Source organism: Helicoverpa armigera, chromosome 5, assembly GCF_030705265.1.
Source record: "Helicoverpa armigera isolate CAAS_96S chromosome 5, ASM3070526v1, whole genome shotgun sequence".
NCBI classification, from domain to species: domain Eukaryota; kingdom Metazoa; phylum Arthropoda; class Insecta; order Lepidoptera; family Noctuidae; genus Helicoverpa; species Helicoverpa armigera.
In genome coordinates, this window is record NC_087124.1 from 13283320 (window position 1) to 13300721 (window position 17402).

The 17402-nt window shown below is 37.2% G+C and overlaps 2 protein-coding genes across 2 annotated transcripts in view; both read right to left on the bottom strand.

Annotated features, from left to right (window-relative positions):
* Positions 1-510: 510 nt before the first annotated feature.
* Positions 511-5370, bottom strand: LOC110374669 (zinc finger protein 664). Its single transcript, XM_021332490.3, has 6 exons — positions 5188-5370; positions 4465-4972; positions 2981-3149; positions 1702-1796; positions 1186-1364; positions 511-913 (listed from the first exon to the last, which is right to left on the bottom strand). The coding sequence occupies exons 1-6, from the start codon at positions 5296-5298 to the stop codon at positions 749-751; spliced, it is 1227 nt and encodes a 408-aa protein (XP_021188165.3). The 5' UTR covers positions 5299-5370; the 3' UTR covers positions 511-748.
* Positions 5371-5798: 428 nt separating this feature from the next.
* The window catches only part of LOC110374670 (ADP-ribosylation factor-like protein 16), a 44764-nt gene continuing 33160 nt past the window's right edge, over positions 5799-17402 (bottom strand). The window contains exons 2-4 of the mRNA XM_021332491.3: positions 6474-6708; positions 6259-6357; positions 5799-5996 (exon numbers count right to left, since the gene is read on the bottom strand). Coding sequence (XP_021188166.3) covers positions 5799-5996; positions 6259-6357; positions 6474-6708 — 532 coding nt within the window. The remainder of the gene's footprint in view (positions 5997-6258; positions 6358-6473; positions 6709-17402) is intronic.

A 17402-nucleotide genomic window follows, 5' to 3' on the forward strand; every position in this document is an offset into this window, starting at 1 on the left:
TTAAAAACTAATATTTGGTATTTACAGGTACATTATAACATTTTGTTCACTGAAAGTTTAAAATAAATATTATCGTATACTTAACATGGGCTTTATATCACAATAAATTAACTATTTAGGCCTATCTACAAATGTTTAATACCTATTCACAATCATATTATCTTTTCATCACAAAACAGAGACCAATAAATATTATGTAGGTACGCTTAGCACACATTCCTGATCACGGGACAGTCAGATTTTACATATAAATAAATAATTACCACTTATATGTATAAGGGCGCGTTTAGACGAACTACATTATGCAGTAGTCTGGCTAATGTGCCGCGAATGCGCAGCTCGGGGATATCTCGCAAACGGTCCGCGAGCTTCGCGTTCTTCAGATGTAGACCTTTAGGGCTCATACGCACTATGCGGGTAGCCGCATTACGGCTAGCCGCGCGGCTAACCGCAAGCAGAATTATGTACGTAATATTCATTTCTATGCGCACTGCGATGCGGCTACCCGCAGACCGCTCCGGTCGCTCGGTTACAATGTTGCCGTCTTTGGTGGTCACTGTGATGTAGCCACATATTGCACAAAATTGTAGCCTATCCAGAAACGCCCTACACTTTAATCTACACACACTGCACAAGGACATAGTTCTTTTGGTAGTTTGAGCGGCTAATGCGAAATTATTCTTTTGTAGACCGTATGTCAACGCAGTTAAGGTTTATATTAAATTGTCGTCTTCAAATGCTGCACAGTTCAGTGTATGGTGCGTCCGTCCCTGCGCATGCGCGGTATGTCGTGCAGCGCGAGGCGGTGTGCTCGCATGAGGTGCGTCTTACGCTTCCAGCTGTCGGCGAATGCTCGCGCACAGCCTGGACACTGGTACGGTAACTCGCCTGTGTGGGTACGGACGTGACGAGCCTGGAAAATAATGATCAAGATATGAAAATAAACACAACATAACACTATAAGCTATATAATATTAGTAAAGATTACAATTTAAAGTCGGTCCTGCGCCTGATCTCTCTCCGGTCGTATCGGATTGCCGTCCCATCGGGCTATGTGAGTGAAGAAATAGTGAGTGCATTTGTGTCAGCGCAAATGCTTGTACACTATGTCCTGCGTAGCTGGCTGATCTTACAGGAAAATGGTCGCCGTGGCCGGCTTTGGATGTATTATTAAAGATTACTGACCAGTCCACTGGCGTCATAGAAGCCTTTATTGCAGTGTTTGCAGACATATGTCCTGGCGGCCTGATGCTGTCGCTGGTGGCGCCGCAGGTTGGACGACACGGCCGCGCGGAACCCGCACTCGTTGCAGCGGAACGGCTTCTCGCCTGTGTGTTTGCGCATGTGAACTTCTAAGTTGCCAGCTGGGAAAAATATTGATGTGATTTAATGAAAAGAAAATTAAATCAGTAGGTTGTCTGATGAAGTCTTGATGAAAATTGCCTTCTAACTAAAAGTAGACATACTCTTTACTTTTGCGTTTGAAATAAATTGCACCGTCGACATACCCAGAAAATTAAGATTTTAAGCATTAGGTATTTTTCGAAGCAAAATCAATATACTTGTTAGTTGTGCAAACGTTTATGTAGAGTTTTAGTTAAGTTACTCTTAGGGATCATACAGATCAAGGGCACTTAGTTGATGCCTACAGTCGACAGGTGGCGTGGACAGCGCCTGTACCTGCTGTTTATAAGCGCTTACCTTGTGCGAAGCTCCATCCACAAAAATAGCATAGATACTGCTTATCACCGTCGTGCACCTTCATATGGGATTTCAGTATACTTTTTATTTTGAACCTGAAATACGGACATAAAATGTTTTTTAAACTTTGATTTTATTTGTCTAAATAGATAGCAGTTTCTCCAAAAAAATAGCTAAGCATTCAAACAGATGCGCCCCTATCAAACCCACATTAAGAAATTCATTCGCGCATACCGCAAGATTCGAACCCACACCATAAATGCGCGGGAGCATTGGCGGCCTCAAAACTAACAGAACAGTCATAAAATTAATAAGAAATATACATTCTTGTTTGAAACCAATTTTAAAAAGAACTTATCTATAATTGGCCAATACCTTTTAACATCTTACAGAACTATTCACTTTTTCAGTAGAAACCTATTCGTCCCACATGGAACGTGCTATAAAACACTATAATCTTTCCTAAATACTCTGTGGCCATGATTTTGTGATATAACGGCGGCCTCGTTATGTCATGTCGGTCAAGGTTGCCCCAAAAATGTGGGTAACTGGGTCAAGGTCATTTCAACTAGTTATTTCGAGGCCAAGGTCCTTTCTAGCTCGGATGTATCAAGGTCATTCTTGTCGTAAAAATAAAAGTGTAAACTATTCCTCGGTTTATATTTGAAGTAACGAAACGGTAAATATACAAATGGTAGAGGTAGGTTATTTGTACGAAGGCGAGTTTTAGAATAGATAACGTTTGTGGCTGAATTGACCTTATGCATTTAAAAGTGTATAAAATTATTAGATGAAAGTTGCTTTAAAATAGGTACCTACTGTAGGTATCTAATATATGGTATTTAGGTGGTATTTGTAAAAAGTGAGCAGAACTATTATTACGTAGCTTTTGTGATTTTTCAAGACTAGCATTACGAATTTAGTTGCAAGTTTTATTCAAGGTCAAATTTACAGATTTTCGCACCTTGATTTCAAGGTCTCATGACCTTTACTGCTAAATTACTATAAGTGGCACATTGAGGTATAAAGAAGAGCTAAGCAAATAGCTTGCTTACACTTTTGTAGGTATGACTGCAAAAAACTAACTTGAAATCATTCCTCTCTTAGAAATCGGCAGATGACATATGATGACGTATGTCAGTACCTAATTTCCAAACATAGTCCCCTTTAACCTGAATATTATGATTTTAACTGAGTTTGATTTAAACCCGCTTAGTGGAACTTATTTTTACTGAGTTATCCTATATAAATTCAAATCATAACTGAATAAACTCCCTACCTCATACTACACTTATCGCAAGCATAAGGCCTGGCGTCTCCGTGCGCGCGCGCATGGCAGGCGAGCTGCTTGCGGCGCTTGAAGCGCTTGCCGCACGCCGAGCACGCGAACTTGCGCTCTTCTGAGTGCGATGCCGCGTGGTCCGACAGGAGGGACGCTTTGGAAAATGCTGGAAGAAGATGTCACTATAGTTGTGTCACATTAGATTCCTAGTTTGGTATGCTACTTTATAAAACGTGGGTTGAACCTATTAAATATGGCATTAGTACACTTTTAAATAGTTGAAGCTAATGAGTTCGTGTGAAAGAGTCAGGACAGGGAAATAAAAATAAAACCTGGGGGCACGGCAGCGCCCCAGCCAAAGCGGGCACGGCCGTACTATCCTTTTCTCGAAGCATTTTGTGGCTATTTCACCCCCCTGTATCATCTCTATATCCAAATTAGGCAAGACTCTTGGGTACCAATTCATCATAAACAGAAAAAAAACAAAATACCCGACTGCACACTAAAAAAAGAGTAAAACAAGCCCCACAATAATATTGATCAATACAACTTTACTGAATATAATTTATAAATATTGATGGAAAGCATCGCAGGCGGGGACCAACAGAGGCTTATTTATAGTCATTTCGGTTGTGCACCATTTAGCAGAATTTTCGTTGGTGGCGGTCAAGGTGGTCCCCGCCTGCGATGCTTTCCATCAATATTTATAAATTATATTCAGTAAAGTTGTTTTGATCAATATTATTGTGGGGCTTGTTTTACTCTTTTTTTAGTGTGCAGTCGGGTATTTTGTTTTTAATAATAATTCTTTTATTTATAACTTTTAGCTGTTTTATTTAACGAAAATGTTGTAGATGTAGAAGACTATGTATATGTAAGTACCATTTTAAATTATTTCGACGACATTTGGCTTTAGATTACGAGTGATGTTACTCCGCAACATAAATTTACCGCCAATGCGACGTTCAAGACGATCAAGACGACGTTCATGCATTTGATCAAGACGACGTGATTGTATCGCCAAAAGAATCGCTTTTTGCTTGCTAACGCATGAGTTGCTTTGCGTTGACGCAGAATTAACATGTTCCCGTGGGAATTTTGAGAAAAAACGTATCCTATATTAATTACTCCCGTGATTGAAATGAATCTAATGATACCGCATACATATTTTTTTAAAGGGAAATTTAGGATAAAATGTATCCTATGACACTCCCGTAATCAAGACAAATCTAACGATACCTCATACATCAAAATCCATCAAGCCGTTTAGGCTACAGGAGGTCACAAAGGAACAGACATACATACATACATACATACTTACATACACTCGAAAAACATTACCCTCCTTCTTTGGCAGTCGGGTAAAAACAGACTACATAAGCCCATTGAGGAAAAAGATCGACTGAATTTAATTGTTTTCAACGCAAAGAAAAAGGTAGTAATTTTAAACAGTAATCTATTAAAATGATTAATTAGCTTACTTTTAGGACAATGTGCACAAGCATATTTATGATCTGTGTGCTCCTTCTTCATATGCTTATCAAACCAAGTCTTTGAGGTAAAAGCTTTCCGACATACAGGACATATATTCTTTTTAGATTCCTCCACCACCACCTTCTCTTGCACTATTTCATTACTTGTATCTTTTATTTCCATTTCAGTATTTGGAATAAGATCTATTTCTTCTAAAGACTTTTCAATAATTACATTGTTATCACTGGCCGGCAAATCAATATTGTCAAATAAAACATGCTCATCATAATTGTCTACGGCCACACTGACTTTGTAGTCAGGTAAAGTGAGTTTGAGGTTGTCTTTCGGCCTGGAGAGTGTCTCTGGTTCTACAATAATGCTGGTGTCAGTTCTAGAGATTATGTTCTTGAGTGTTGCATCAACTTTGTGAGCCTCAGTTATGTATGTGAATGCTGATTCTATTTTAATGACACAGTCGTAGCAGAATTGTTTTGGAAGCTTGTCGTTTTCTGTGATCTGTTGAAAGATTAGGGGATTGTATCTTTTTAGAGATTTGTTTTTACGCAAGTCTCAACGATCAATGTCTACCATGACAAAATAAATAACATTTAATTCGGCACTAATATAGGATTCAAATTATGACTTTAGCATTATATTAAAGTTAAATATGAAGAATTTAGTTACTATTTTTGTCATATTTTTAGTGATTAGAAAAATAATCAGACGCTTACCGCTATATTTGTGCAAAAGCAAAACATTTCAACAGCTCTAAGATCGAAATTCTCTTTCTCCCACGACGACACTTCTTTCATACAACTTCTACATAAATTAGATGTATCCATTTCTGTTACTATTTAATATAATTAATTGAAATTTGAAAAATAAGATCGTGAGATGAGAAGTAAATAAACAAATGTCATAATTCGCGTTCCGATGTTTTATTTGCGTCATGCGATATCTTTTACATTTTAGTCGAAGGCAATGGTGACAGAGATAACACTAAAGATTTGCGAATAAATCTTAATGTATGACGAAGACAAAAGATTGTCATTTTGAGCATGCGGTAAAATTGTAGAGGAGTACAGGCATGGTACCTTCATGGTACAGCCGGTATAGGCAACCTGAGATTTTGTTATGGAACACGCACGCAGAAGTAGGCAAATAAAAATGTGTATAATTAAATCAATGACTATAAGTGATAAAGTGAGTGTAATATAAAAACTCTGTGCTTTTTAATATGTATTTTTATTTTAATGTTTTGGTAGGTACAGTAATTATTTTATACGAGTATAGTTCGATCCCGAATTCATCATTTCAACTGTATAGGTAACTGTAATTCCAATTAAACTGTGGTTGCGGGTTTAGTATCACAGAGGGCAACCTTGAGCTGGTCCATGCCCTCTCCGGTGAGGGGCGCAGCCTCCAACAGCATCGGAGCATTAGATAGCTCAGTGCTGAGTCGCGTGTGTTGCAGCATTAGAAGCGCTTCGTTACGCATCTGTCTGTATGCTGCGTCCATCTTGCTCAGCACAAGGATAAACTGGGGACAATTATTTATACATAAGCTTAGACACCAATGGCTGATAAAAAGGTGAAGGAAAACATCTTGAGGAAACCTGGACTATACAGTCTGAAATCACCAACCCGCATTGAGCAAGCGTGGTGATTAATGCTCAATCCTTCTCCGTGTGAGAGGAGGCCTGTGCCCAGCAGTGGGACGATAAAAAGGCTGTAACAGTAACAGTAACGTTAATCTATTCTTTCCCCATATCAAGTAACTCACTGAAAAAAAATTTACCCACCTTGGCGCTTTTAAGTCTTGGTTCAGCCAGTAACGTGTAAAGTAACACAGCAGCGGCAGATATCTGACACAAATTAGATGTGTCCACCACGTAAATTACCTGCAAACGTTTACGTTTACTTAATTGAACGACAGCTGAGAGGATTAAAAGTTGATTATGTGAATATTGTTATAAATAAATAATTAATGCAAATAGCTTATGCAATTTCAACGTACCTTTTCAATACCGTCTAAATAATTGTGCCACAGTGGCGCCATCTCACCGCCCACCTCTCTGATTGACAACATTTGCTTTTTCCCATGCTTGTTTATATAATAAATGTCGTAAATATTCGTTCCAATAGTTGGCACAGGGCTGTATGTATTGTCGATCCCTTCAGCGTTTTGAAGTTTTTTCAGTAACGTGGTCTTCCCTGAACCCTTCGGTCCTAGACACAACACTGAGATTTTTCTGTCGGGATCATCCATAATACAGTAAAAAACTATTTGATATCAACTCAAAGTACTTATTATACGACTTTATTGCGTTTCCACAACTTCGGCGAGAATGTTTTATCAATAAGTTCATGTCGTTACTATTTAGATATTTAGTTATTCTACTCGGCAATAGATGGCGCTGAAACAAACGTTAAATCAAAACCACCGCTACAAAATTCTTGAATCACACTGACTCAAGTTTTGCGATATTAAAATGTCATTATTAATTCGATACATACGAACTTCTAATTATTTAATCGTTTACTTTCACAATCGAGAACCAAGGATGAACATTGTTAAACTTTCATTGGTTAACAATAGTGACTGCTCTAATTTAGGCAAGACTAGTTCGACCCAGCGAGTAGCCGCGGGTGGTATGTTGTCAGACCTATTGATGTGGGTGATGGGTGACTGCCATTCAAGCACTTGACTTGCTCCAACTGCTAGACGGCCTTAAACTTGGATTTATGGAATGAGACTCGGCCCACGGACCAGCCTCACCTTACTAGTGTTGTGACCAAATACATAATATAAAATGTGTACTTACATACACATTTTGCTGCAACTTACATCAGTGGCGTAGCGTGGGTATTTGCCGCCCGGGGCAGTTGTCGATTTTGCCGCCCCTTCACGTGTATTTTTTTAACAAGTGTTACTGGCCGTTTGTCATTTTTAACCGACTTCAAAAAAAGGTTTTTTTTTTGTATCGACGTTAAAAATCATCAAATGACCCTTCCCGCTGTGGGTTAGCAGCGGCGAGGGAGTGTCAGACTCTTACTGATTAAAAACCGTCGTGTTCTGTCGAAGGCCTTTTATGTTTTATGGTAACTCTTTCGAACAACCCGCAGCCCCGGCAGAAGGGGGAGGTTCTCAAGTAGACTTTTCTTTTATATCTTTGTTACTTGATTTCTGGAAGGTATTAAAATTCCAAATACGCGAGCGAAGCGAGCGGGAAATTTTTATCGGATTTAAACCAAAAATTACGTAAAGTTTAGCCCAAACGTACTTAACTTTTTGCTTGTTGACAGATGTAAAAATAAGGGCATATCGTTTTTGAATACGCGAGCGAAGCGAGCGCGAAATTTTTATCGGACTTAAAACAAAAATTACGTAAAATTTAGCCCCAAACATACTACTTAAATGTTTTGTTTGTCGACAGATGCAAAAATAAGGGCATATCGTATCTGAATACGCGAGCGAAGCGAGCGCGAAATTTTTATCGGATTTGAAACAAAAATTACGTAAAATTTAGCCCAAACGTACTTAACTTTTTGTTTGTTGATAGATGCAAAAACAAGGGCATATCGTTTTTGTATACGGGAGCGAAACGAGCGCGAAATTTTTATGGGACTTAAACCAAATATTACGTAAATTTTAGCCCAAACGTACTTAACTTTCTGTTTGTTGACAAATGCAAAATCAAGCGCATACAGTTTCTGAATACGCGAGCGAAGCGAGCTCGAAATTTTAATTATTTTTTATTGAAGACTCAAAACCAAAATAACGTAAACTACATTTTACGTCACGTGTGTTTTAAGTACCAAATTTTAACAATAATTAATTTTAAGTTTAAAAAGTTTCAACTTGTTTAATGTTTTGTTATTGTTAGACAGTTTTATGTAGCGCAGATACTAGTTGCGAACAATTTTTTTTTAATTGGGTAAATTTTGCCGCCCCCTAAAAGCTGCCGCCCGGGGAATGTGCCCCCCCTGCCCCCCCCACGCTACGCCACTGTACTGGCCGTTTGTCATTTTTAACCGACTTCAAAAAAAGACATTTCCTTTGCAACCAAATGCGCGAGCGAAGCGAGCGCGAAATTTTTATCGGACTTAAACCAAATATTTCGTAAAATTTAGCCCAAACGTACCTACTTAACTTTTTGTTTGTTGACATATGCAAAAATAAGGGCATACCGTTTTTGAATACGCGAGCGAAGCGAGCTCGAAATTTTTATCGGACTTAAAACAAAGAATACGTAAAATTTAGCCCAAACGTACTTAAGTTTTTGTTTGTTGACAGATGCAAAAACAAGGGCGTATCGTTTTTGAATACGCGAGCGAAGCGAGCGCGAAATTTTTATCGGACTTAAACCAAATATTACGTAAAATTTAGCCCAAACGTATTTAACGTTTTGTTTGTTGACAAATGCTAAATTTAGCGCATACAGTCTCTGAATACGCGAGCGAAGCGAGCGCGAAATTTTAATTATTTTTTATTTAAGACTCAAAACCAAAATTACGTAAAATGTAATGTCACGTGTGTTTTACGTACCAATAATTAATTTTAAGTTTAAAAAGTTTAAACTTTCTTGTTTATTGTTTTGTTATTGTTAAACAGTTTTATGTAGCGGCGCAGATACCTACTAGTTGCGAACTATTTTTTTTAATTGGGTAAATTTTGCCGCCCCCTAAAAGCTGCCGCCCGGAGAATTTGCCCCCCCTGCCCCCCCCACGCTACGCCACTGACTTACATGAAGGTCGAAAGAGTCGTCTGTAATGATGACAGTCATTAAATCTGTCTTGTCTAGATAGCAGATTGTTATTGATAAACTTATGTTGTAGGAAGTAATCCGATCTAAACATAGTAAATTGAGAAGGTAATATGTTTCTGATGACACTTGAAAGTTTATTAAGTTGTTGTTTATCTAGAAAACTGGTAGTTAATCTATCTTCTTTGTACCTAAGTGTCAGATAATATATAGAGAAAAATATTAAGAATTAATTTAACCGCGCTAAAACTTGAACAGCAGCAAACATAAATGCTTTAAAACAGACATTTAAAAGTCGTTAATTTCAATAATAATAACTACAGTTAAAGTAACAAAGTTATTTATGTAAAGAAGGCCAAATCGTTGCTTATCCTCCTTAAACTAAATTTAGTATAGCATCAGCATCCGATTATGAAATGCACAAAAAGATAGCGAATAGTAAGCGCGTTAGGCACTAGCCCCTCCCTGCCGAGTGAGGTTAGCAACTGGTAAGCCCGCGAATTTCGGCGCGCGGCACTGCGTAACTAGGCCAGCGCACCCTTGACCTACTGACTCACTGCCAGCAAGCGCCCGCCATTGTTTTTCAACAATCAATAAATAATACGCCGAGCAAAACTCTTTACACTCGCACATTTGCGCAACATTGCCTGGCCTGCTCATCGCCGCCATCTTTTGCATTAGTTTGCATTTTCGCGCGCTGTCAGCTTTGAAGTTTGTTTTTTTTGGGTCGCGAAAACTGCGCCATTGGCGTATTACGTGCAGCCCACGTACTAGTTACCCAATAAAAATAAATATTGATGTGTGTCGACCTTCGTTTCTTAATGTTAAATTAGTTAGAGCTTTTATAATTTATGATCTTAATGGGCAAGACTTGTAGTAGCCATACATAATGAAGATAATTGTATTTTTTATAAATCAGTGTAACCTGCAACAATACGTGCGAATTTTTTGCGGTCACACAAATTACACAGTTATGTTATGGATCATTATTGAGTTTGTGGCAAGCGCAACCTTCACATGACGATAGCCTTTGCACTTTAAATTTTCGTCAGTTAACACTGCAAAATGACATAATAAATACAATAAAATACAGGGAATTAACAGTTGGTAATCAGCAGCAGTCACAGTGCATCCGAGAGTCGGCCTTGTAGAAGCTCTTTTTCACACAGAACAAACCAATGCTATTCGTTATCTATTTGGTATTTAACTATGTATAGGTTGTATAAAACAATGAAACAAATCGTGACCTTCTTATTGTACTTCTGTAATTAGGTATTTTAACGTAAACAATTACTCCGCACACAGGGATCGAAGATTTGCATGTTGGGTGTAGTTTTTTTAAGCGTCTTAATGGTCAAAATTATAACCGTACCTCCTTATATGTCCAGATATGGGCATGCGTCATAAAAAAATAAGAAGTCTATGGTAGAGTATATTTATTAAAAACGGTCATACTTAAAAATATACGAGTGAGTACGTAGTCACACGCACACACACGTTGGAGAATAAATTAAATAAATACATACATAAAAGCATTACGTTGTGGCCGCCAAGGGAGGTCGACACGTAGCGCGGGCGCAGCGAACGAAACGAACCTTTGCCTGATGCCTTCGGCGGAACGGAACGTACTTATACTATTTTTAAAATTCGGCCAATCCATGATTCAACTACCTCGGCTTGGCTGCTACTTTTTAAGTAGTTAGCACTAAAGGTTTATTTAAATATAAATTGCGTCATTTTTAGTCATATTACACTAAGTTAGCCTTCTAAATTGTTTTGAAAAATAAGTTGATGTGTGTTCACTTGAAGCTAAACTATTGTGTAGCTACACTAGATTTTAACTACTGAAACTGGGTACCTACATACTAGAAACATTTCGCACCTTCCAGTTAATGCTTCTTTTTTTACCACACGAGGTAACTATCGAGGTATCATCAAATACGATGCAAATTCATTTAAATTAACCGTATGAAATCTTTCCACTGATAAATTAACAGAGAAAGTTGAAACTAATAAATTATTTTTTACAGGTGGTTTATGTTTTTTTCTGAAGTTGGCGTGCGTATCACCGCTTTTGCATCGTCTATGGTCATTCCATTTCAGACCTCGATGGTTAGATAAAAACAATTGTTTATGAAACTCAGAAGGTTATGCTAGGATAACTTATACTCATTTCAATGCGATTGTTAAAACTAATACCCGCCTGCAGTAATTAACATGGAAGGTGTTGCGCCATTGTCTTACATTTTAGTAGTTATACGGCATTGAGGGAAACAAACAATTAGGTTCTCCACGAGTGAAATTTTCACCTTGTTCACATCGCGGCTAAAACCTAAGTAGTTGTGACCTGAATCGTGCGCTGAAAAAAAATCAAAACTTTATTATGAGAACTTTTTTTGAGATTCACTTTTTTCGACGTGATCCAATGTCACAATGAGACTCTTTTGTTAAAGTTTTTGAGGTTTCAAGGAAACAGTAGCGATGATAAAAAGTAATTGAATGGCATTACTGCTCAATTTCTAATAAAAAATGGCCGATGACTTTATATTGGATTTAAAAGCTTTATAAACTTTTACTGGGAACTTGTTTGTAGAGTTTACAGCTCAATCGACGATTGTCGTATTGTGTATTATGAAGACATAAATATTCGATTTATGTTTATTTGTCTATTAAAGTTTAAACGGTATTCGTCGTTTGAGTAAAATTATTGCTTTTGTAGCGTAGACATTGAATGAGAGGGATTGCCTGCTTAAAAATCGGATCTTGAAGCTTGAAGCAATTGTCTAGAGCCCTTTCTAATATTGATTCCCTTTAAAGGGTGTCCCAGTGGGTAGTAGGTAGGATGAAGTATGCTAAATCTTTATTCTTCAATTGCCCTGCCCTTTCTGTTCTTTCAAATGTGCTTATAACGCATAGTCGTAGTACTACTAGCAATTAGGTTTGTAGAAATACATCTTAGCTATGTATGAGGTTGATCATAGTTACTTTTAGGTACATTAGTCGTAGTCGTCTCATTTACACGTGACGGTTTTAGTAATACGGTACGGTCGTGTCGTGGTCGTCGCGTCACAGTCCACTGTCACTTTCCTTGATGACGGCCGGTGAAAGGCATGGCCGTTCCAATTCATACATTGTACTGTTGCATTTTGTGGGTAAGCAGAGACTGCAGACGGCTTGCGTTTAGTCCAAATAGATTGAACGAATCTGTGGCGCTATTTGTCAGATCATTCTTTGGATATTTTTAAAATTTAAATATAAAACTGATTTGGTTAAAAATACGATAGTGGGTCCAAATTAAAGGCTACTTTTGTTTGTTGGAGAAGCCAACTGAATTTAAACCTCCTGGATGAGTCATAATAAACTGTAACTTTATTTTACTGTATCATGGTGGCCTAAACATAAAATATCAAAACTAATTAGGTACTGCCTGGTGCACAGTATGTATTGGTATAATATTAAGTCCGCCAAGAAAATGGCAATGATTGTCCATTGCCCCGGGTTCAACATTTTGCTCTCAACACAGCACTTACTCAAGACAAAATTGCAGTTTAAGTAAAAACGTTTTGACTTTTTATTTTTGAACAAAGAACCTATACATACATGCACATAATGTATGCATGTGTGTGTTCTTTTCGTATGTGCTTGGGTTTGTGAATCAGGCGCATGAATATCCCTTTTTGGAGTTTTCCTGACAAGGCGGATTATAAATAAACCGACTGAGTTACTTTAAGGACATTTATAAATATACAAACATAAATAACGAGCGATATTTTAAACTTTCTTCCTGCTTAGTGTAAGGTGCTATTATAAGATGTTTTTCTATTAATACGTTTCTTATACGTAATCCAATATATCTTTGAAGTGACTGACACTTGCACTTTAAGATACTTATGTTTCCTGCCCTTATAATTATGATTGTGATTAGGCAATCCAGACCACGATAAAAAGCTGTTAGTATTAGCGTCGGTCGCACGCAATGCTTTCGTTAATTAAACACATTTTTCTAGTGGACTACGGTCATTTAGCCATCGTGCCATCTCGGTCTAATGGCAAGAAGTTACGAGTAGCCGTCTCGTTCCAAATCGACAAAGTCCGTCTAGCAATGTTATCGCGACGCGAAAGTGGCGGGTCGCGTGCGCCAGCGCCGGTGAAAGAGTCGATGACCTGCGCGGGAGCAACGAACGTCTTTGCGGCGGCGCATTGTGCTGAACGCAACCCCCTCCCCCCCTCCCGCCCCGCAGCGCCGCACGCACTCAGCATATGGAGCGAGCACACCCCCCCGGCGCTACTTTGATTTATTGAACCATAGTCACATTGTAAGGAAATATGTGCTTAGTTCTAGTGCCCGAAAGTGGAAAATGCGGAAGAGATTTTCACATTTTCTAGTTCCACAATTTTTTTTGTACTGTCCTTAGAACCTTAACCCCCTCTTTTTGCAAACATCGACATTTGAAAATCATATTTGAGTAACTGGAGCGATAACTTAGAAGAGTGATGCAACAATTGTTGACAATTAATAACAAATCTTTTAATATTTTCTACAGTTAAAAATTCACGGAGAAATAAGTATTCAGTACCTTCTGCTACAAAAAGAAACTCAATAAAACAACCAAACATCGAAAGTGGATTACTCCAAACACTTCAAACGCTTTACAACACAAGTATACATAAAAGCAGAATGTATAATATTATAGCAACGGAGATAAACCACTCTATATGATATAATCTAAGCGATGCATTAGACGCACACAGGCGCAAGCTGCAATCTTGCGCACGCACACAAACACACACTTCTAATAGTGTAGCAGGTCTAGTGCACATTGGTGGCTTATCTAGGACTTTTAGCTGACATTTTTATACGACCGCCCGTGAACTATGGGGGGGGGTGACGTCACAGATATCCTGGGATGCTTCGAGGTTATCAGCCCAGTTGCGTCACTCACCACGTGGTGGTGCGACGGCTGATTGCAGTTTCTGTGACATTTAGGGCTCGAATCTCCCGTATTTCAACCTCATCAGTAAAGTATTTGATAGTTTCGATTATAATTATGTTGTACGTGTTTTATTTATGTCTGTTACTAGAATTCGTAAAAACGTAACGTAAACAAACAAAATTGCACAGGTTTGATGTAAACAATATGCGTATTTAAAGTTACATGATTATTTTATTCGCGACGCAATAGCGGTATGCTAAACCAGGTTTACATTTTGACAGTCTCCCTATGCGTTCGGGATTAAGCTGTCATGTTTTGCTTTCATCAGAATATTCCTAAGCCTCTACTGTCTCCCCGAGGAAAGATGAATCTGCAAGGATTTATAAAATCAAAACCAAAAAGCGTTTGTTCAAAGTTGAAAAACAGCACTTTTCGAGGAAAGTCAGAATTACAAAAACGCCCACTCTTCATCACTTCATATGTATTATTAAGAAGAAGAAGAACTGTCTAATACAAAATCTTTAGAATGAAAAATCTCAATACAAAATTATGTCATTCATAATACTTAATATTTTGGAATTATTTTACCGTTATTTTTAAATACAATTTATGTCGTTTATAAAAACATGTGAAACTGCAGTTATTTGCGAGTTTCCAATAAGCTGTCTAGTCTGTTAAAACAACGCCATATGTGCAAATATTGCAATGTTTAATAAAAAATTGTACCAGCAGAGAATTTTTATAGCTAAGTCGTCTACCTTTTGTAGTTTCAGACAATGGTCGTTAAATGTAGAACAAGGACGAATGTACGTTATTACTTTACCTACAGGAGGGCATTTTTAAACTGCTATGATGAGTGTATGCATAATGATGATACACCCTTCCATATCTTTGTGTACGAAAATTCTTTCTATCAATATTGTAACTGTGACATTACACTACTTATTACCAAAATCAGATACCTACTTACTGATTTTAAATTGGGGTAATTTTACCAAAGTCCTTTAGGAACCTTAAACGAATTATTAGAATTTTTCCTGGTTTTCATCCAAATTCTGAAAAATAAAACCTTAAAAATATTGGTAATATGTTTGATTGTGAAGAAAAGAGACCTAGCCGTCCTCTAAAGCTGATAGCATTGGGTTATAATTTGAAAATTCTATGATATACATTACCTACGTTATACACTAGACTAGAAGATAATCAAATTAATTTTGCAAACATACAATGCAGTGGAACTCAATGTGGCGACAAATTTCGAAAGCCGCTAAGTTAACGAAAGTAGCAAGTTGGTTTTCTCTTAATCGTAAAAAAAACATAATTGATGTAATAAAGTTACATTTAAGGTGTTAATTATTAATGAAAAGAACTGTATTGAAAGTTATTAGTTAGAATAATTTTAGACTCGACAAATATCTACCTAGTTTCCTTTGATATTTTAATTAAAACTTAAATAAAAGAGGTTATTTAACAGAGTTACCAAAATTTCAAGATAGTATCATTTCTAAAGAATTGGTTCGTTTGATAAAGTTTCAGTCGTTTTTCTCAGTAACTGTACACTCAGATAACATCTATCGAAAACCGAGATAATTTGGAAACTTTCGCCCGTTTCCACGACACCATTTTATTATTATTGTAATCTCGTAAATGTAAATTCTTACTTGCGATCAATTAAAAGTAATAAGTTTTATTAAGGATGCCATTAATTTACTTTAATGGTTGCTTTTTATCGTAACTTCATTATAAATTATTGTTAGGTATTTTGTTAAATTCTGATGTGTGTGGAAAATTCCGTTTTAGTTTTGATGAAAAACAGTGTGTGGTCGTTTTCAACGGCGGCGTACAAATTAGAAACTTTACTATGTATTTTAAAGACACAACTGAAATATATCAAGTCTATCAAATTGCTAATAGATCAAACTGTAATGCATTGCCTAAGCTGTTATCTAAGATTTTTAATAGTTGTAACCTGTTAAATGGCGCAGTCGTAAAGGCTGCACTTTTCATTGTCAGCACACAAAGGGTAATAAATAAACAGCCTTATTGTGAAAAATTATCAATTGTCAAATGGTATATGTTGAAAATAAATAAAACTATTAAATTTGTGATAATAATAATAGCAAGTATATTAGCAAAAAAGGTAATACTTATTCTATTATATTTTATTTTGCACATAAATTCTATTTGCAATAATGTTTGGCCATAGACTTATCGCCATAGTGAGCGCGCCTTAGGAATAGTTCGCCAAGTGAAAGTAAGCGTGTGTTGGTGTGTTTAGAGTGTGTGCACCGACGCACGCACACACGCAAGCGATGCGCCTGCGCTTTCCGACCTACAGGCTGATGCGGGGGTGAGAGCTTAGGAAGCTTTTCAGTTTGTGGGAAAAATATTTTATTAACGAATTCGTTTAAAATGTTTGACTTCGTGATATGAAATTGTGAATATGTTGGAATACATAATTAAGTTAGGTGCACCGTTTTTGTTATAGTTTTGTTCATAGTTTTTTGTCGCCACAGTCCTTCTAGTCATTTTTATTTTTTTATTTTGGTAGCCTGAATAAGAAGACAGAAAAAAAAATCCTGAAATAATATTTATTATCGTACAAAAAATTAAAATACTAAAGAATATCTTAGACCACAAAACTCGAATTTTCTAGAACAAAACAAAAACGCAAAACTTAAAAACAACACGCTGTATATCGCGGAAGCGTCAAACGCGGCCGGTGGCCGGCCTCGGCGCGGCTTTCTTATGGAAAACTGCGAGCTGGCTGCTGTTCGGCCTAATCCTCACACATCCAGCTGCCCCCTCACTAAACTGCCTCGTAGATCATATTTCAGCTAAAACGTCACATAAATGACAAACTGAATTTCAGTATAAGTGAAGTATTTTATGTTCAGTATTGTTAGCGAACTTTTGTTGTAAAACTTTTTGAGGTTTCGCTTTTTCAGGTGTTACCTCAGTTATATGAAAATGGTGTTATCCAAGGGTAATATGTTTAATGTCTGCCTTTACGATTTACGTCACAAATGTATGCCTCAATAAACCTTATTGATTACTATTTTGAAATTAATTGCGTTAATTTTCATAATTTAATGGAATATTATATTAATTATGTTTTGAATATAAATGATGATTATAAAGTCACAATCGTGCGTAATTACGGTGCACTACAATAATATATTTTCTACGGTTGAGTCAGAGCGACGCGCGATGAATTTCAAGTTGCAAAGCATTTAAAAGGAACAC

Coding starts and splice junctions, on each gene's coding strand:
- LOC110374669 (XM_021332490.3), bottom strand. CDS start 5,298: ATGGATACATCTAATTTATGTAGAAGTTGTATGAAAGAAGTGTCGTCG. Junction 3,150..4,464: donor TTGTGCACATTGTCCTAAAA/GTAAGCTAATTA, acceptor ATCTTCTTCCAG/CATTTTCCAAAGCGTCCCTC. Junction 1,797..2,980: donor TGCGATAAGTGTAGTATGAG/GTAGGGAGTTTA, acceptor TCCGTATTTCAG/GTTCAAAATAAAAAGTATAC.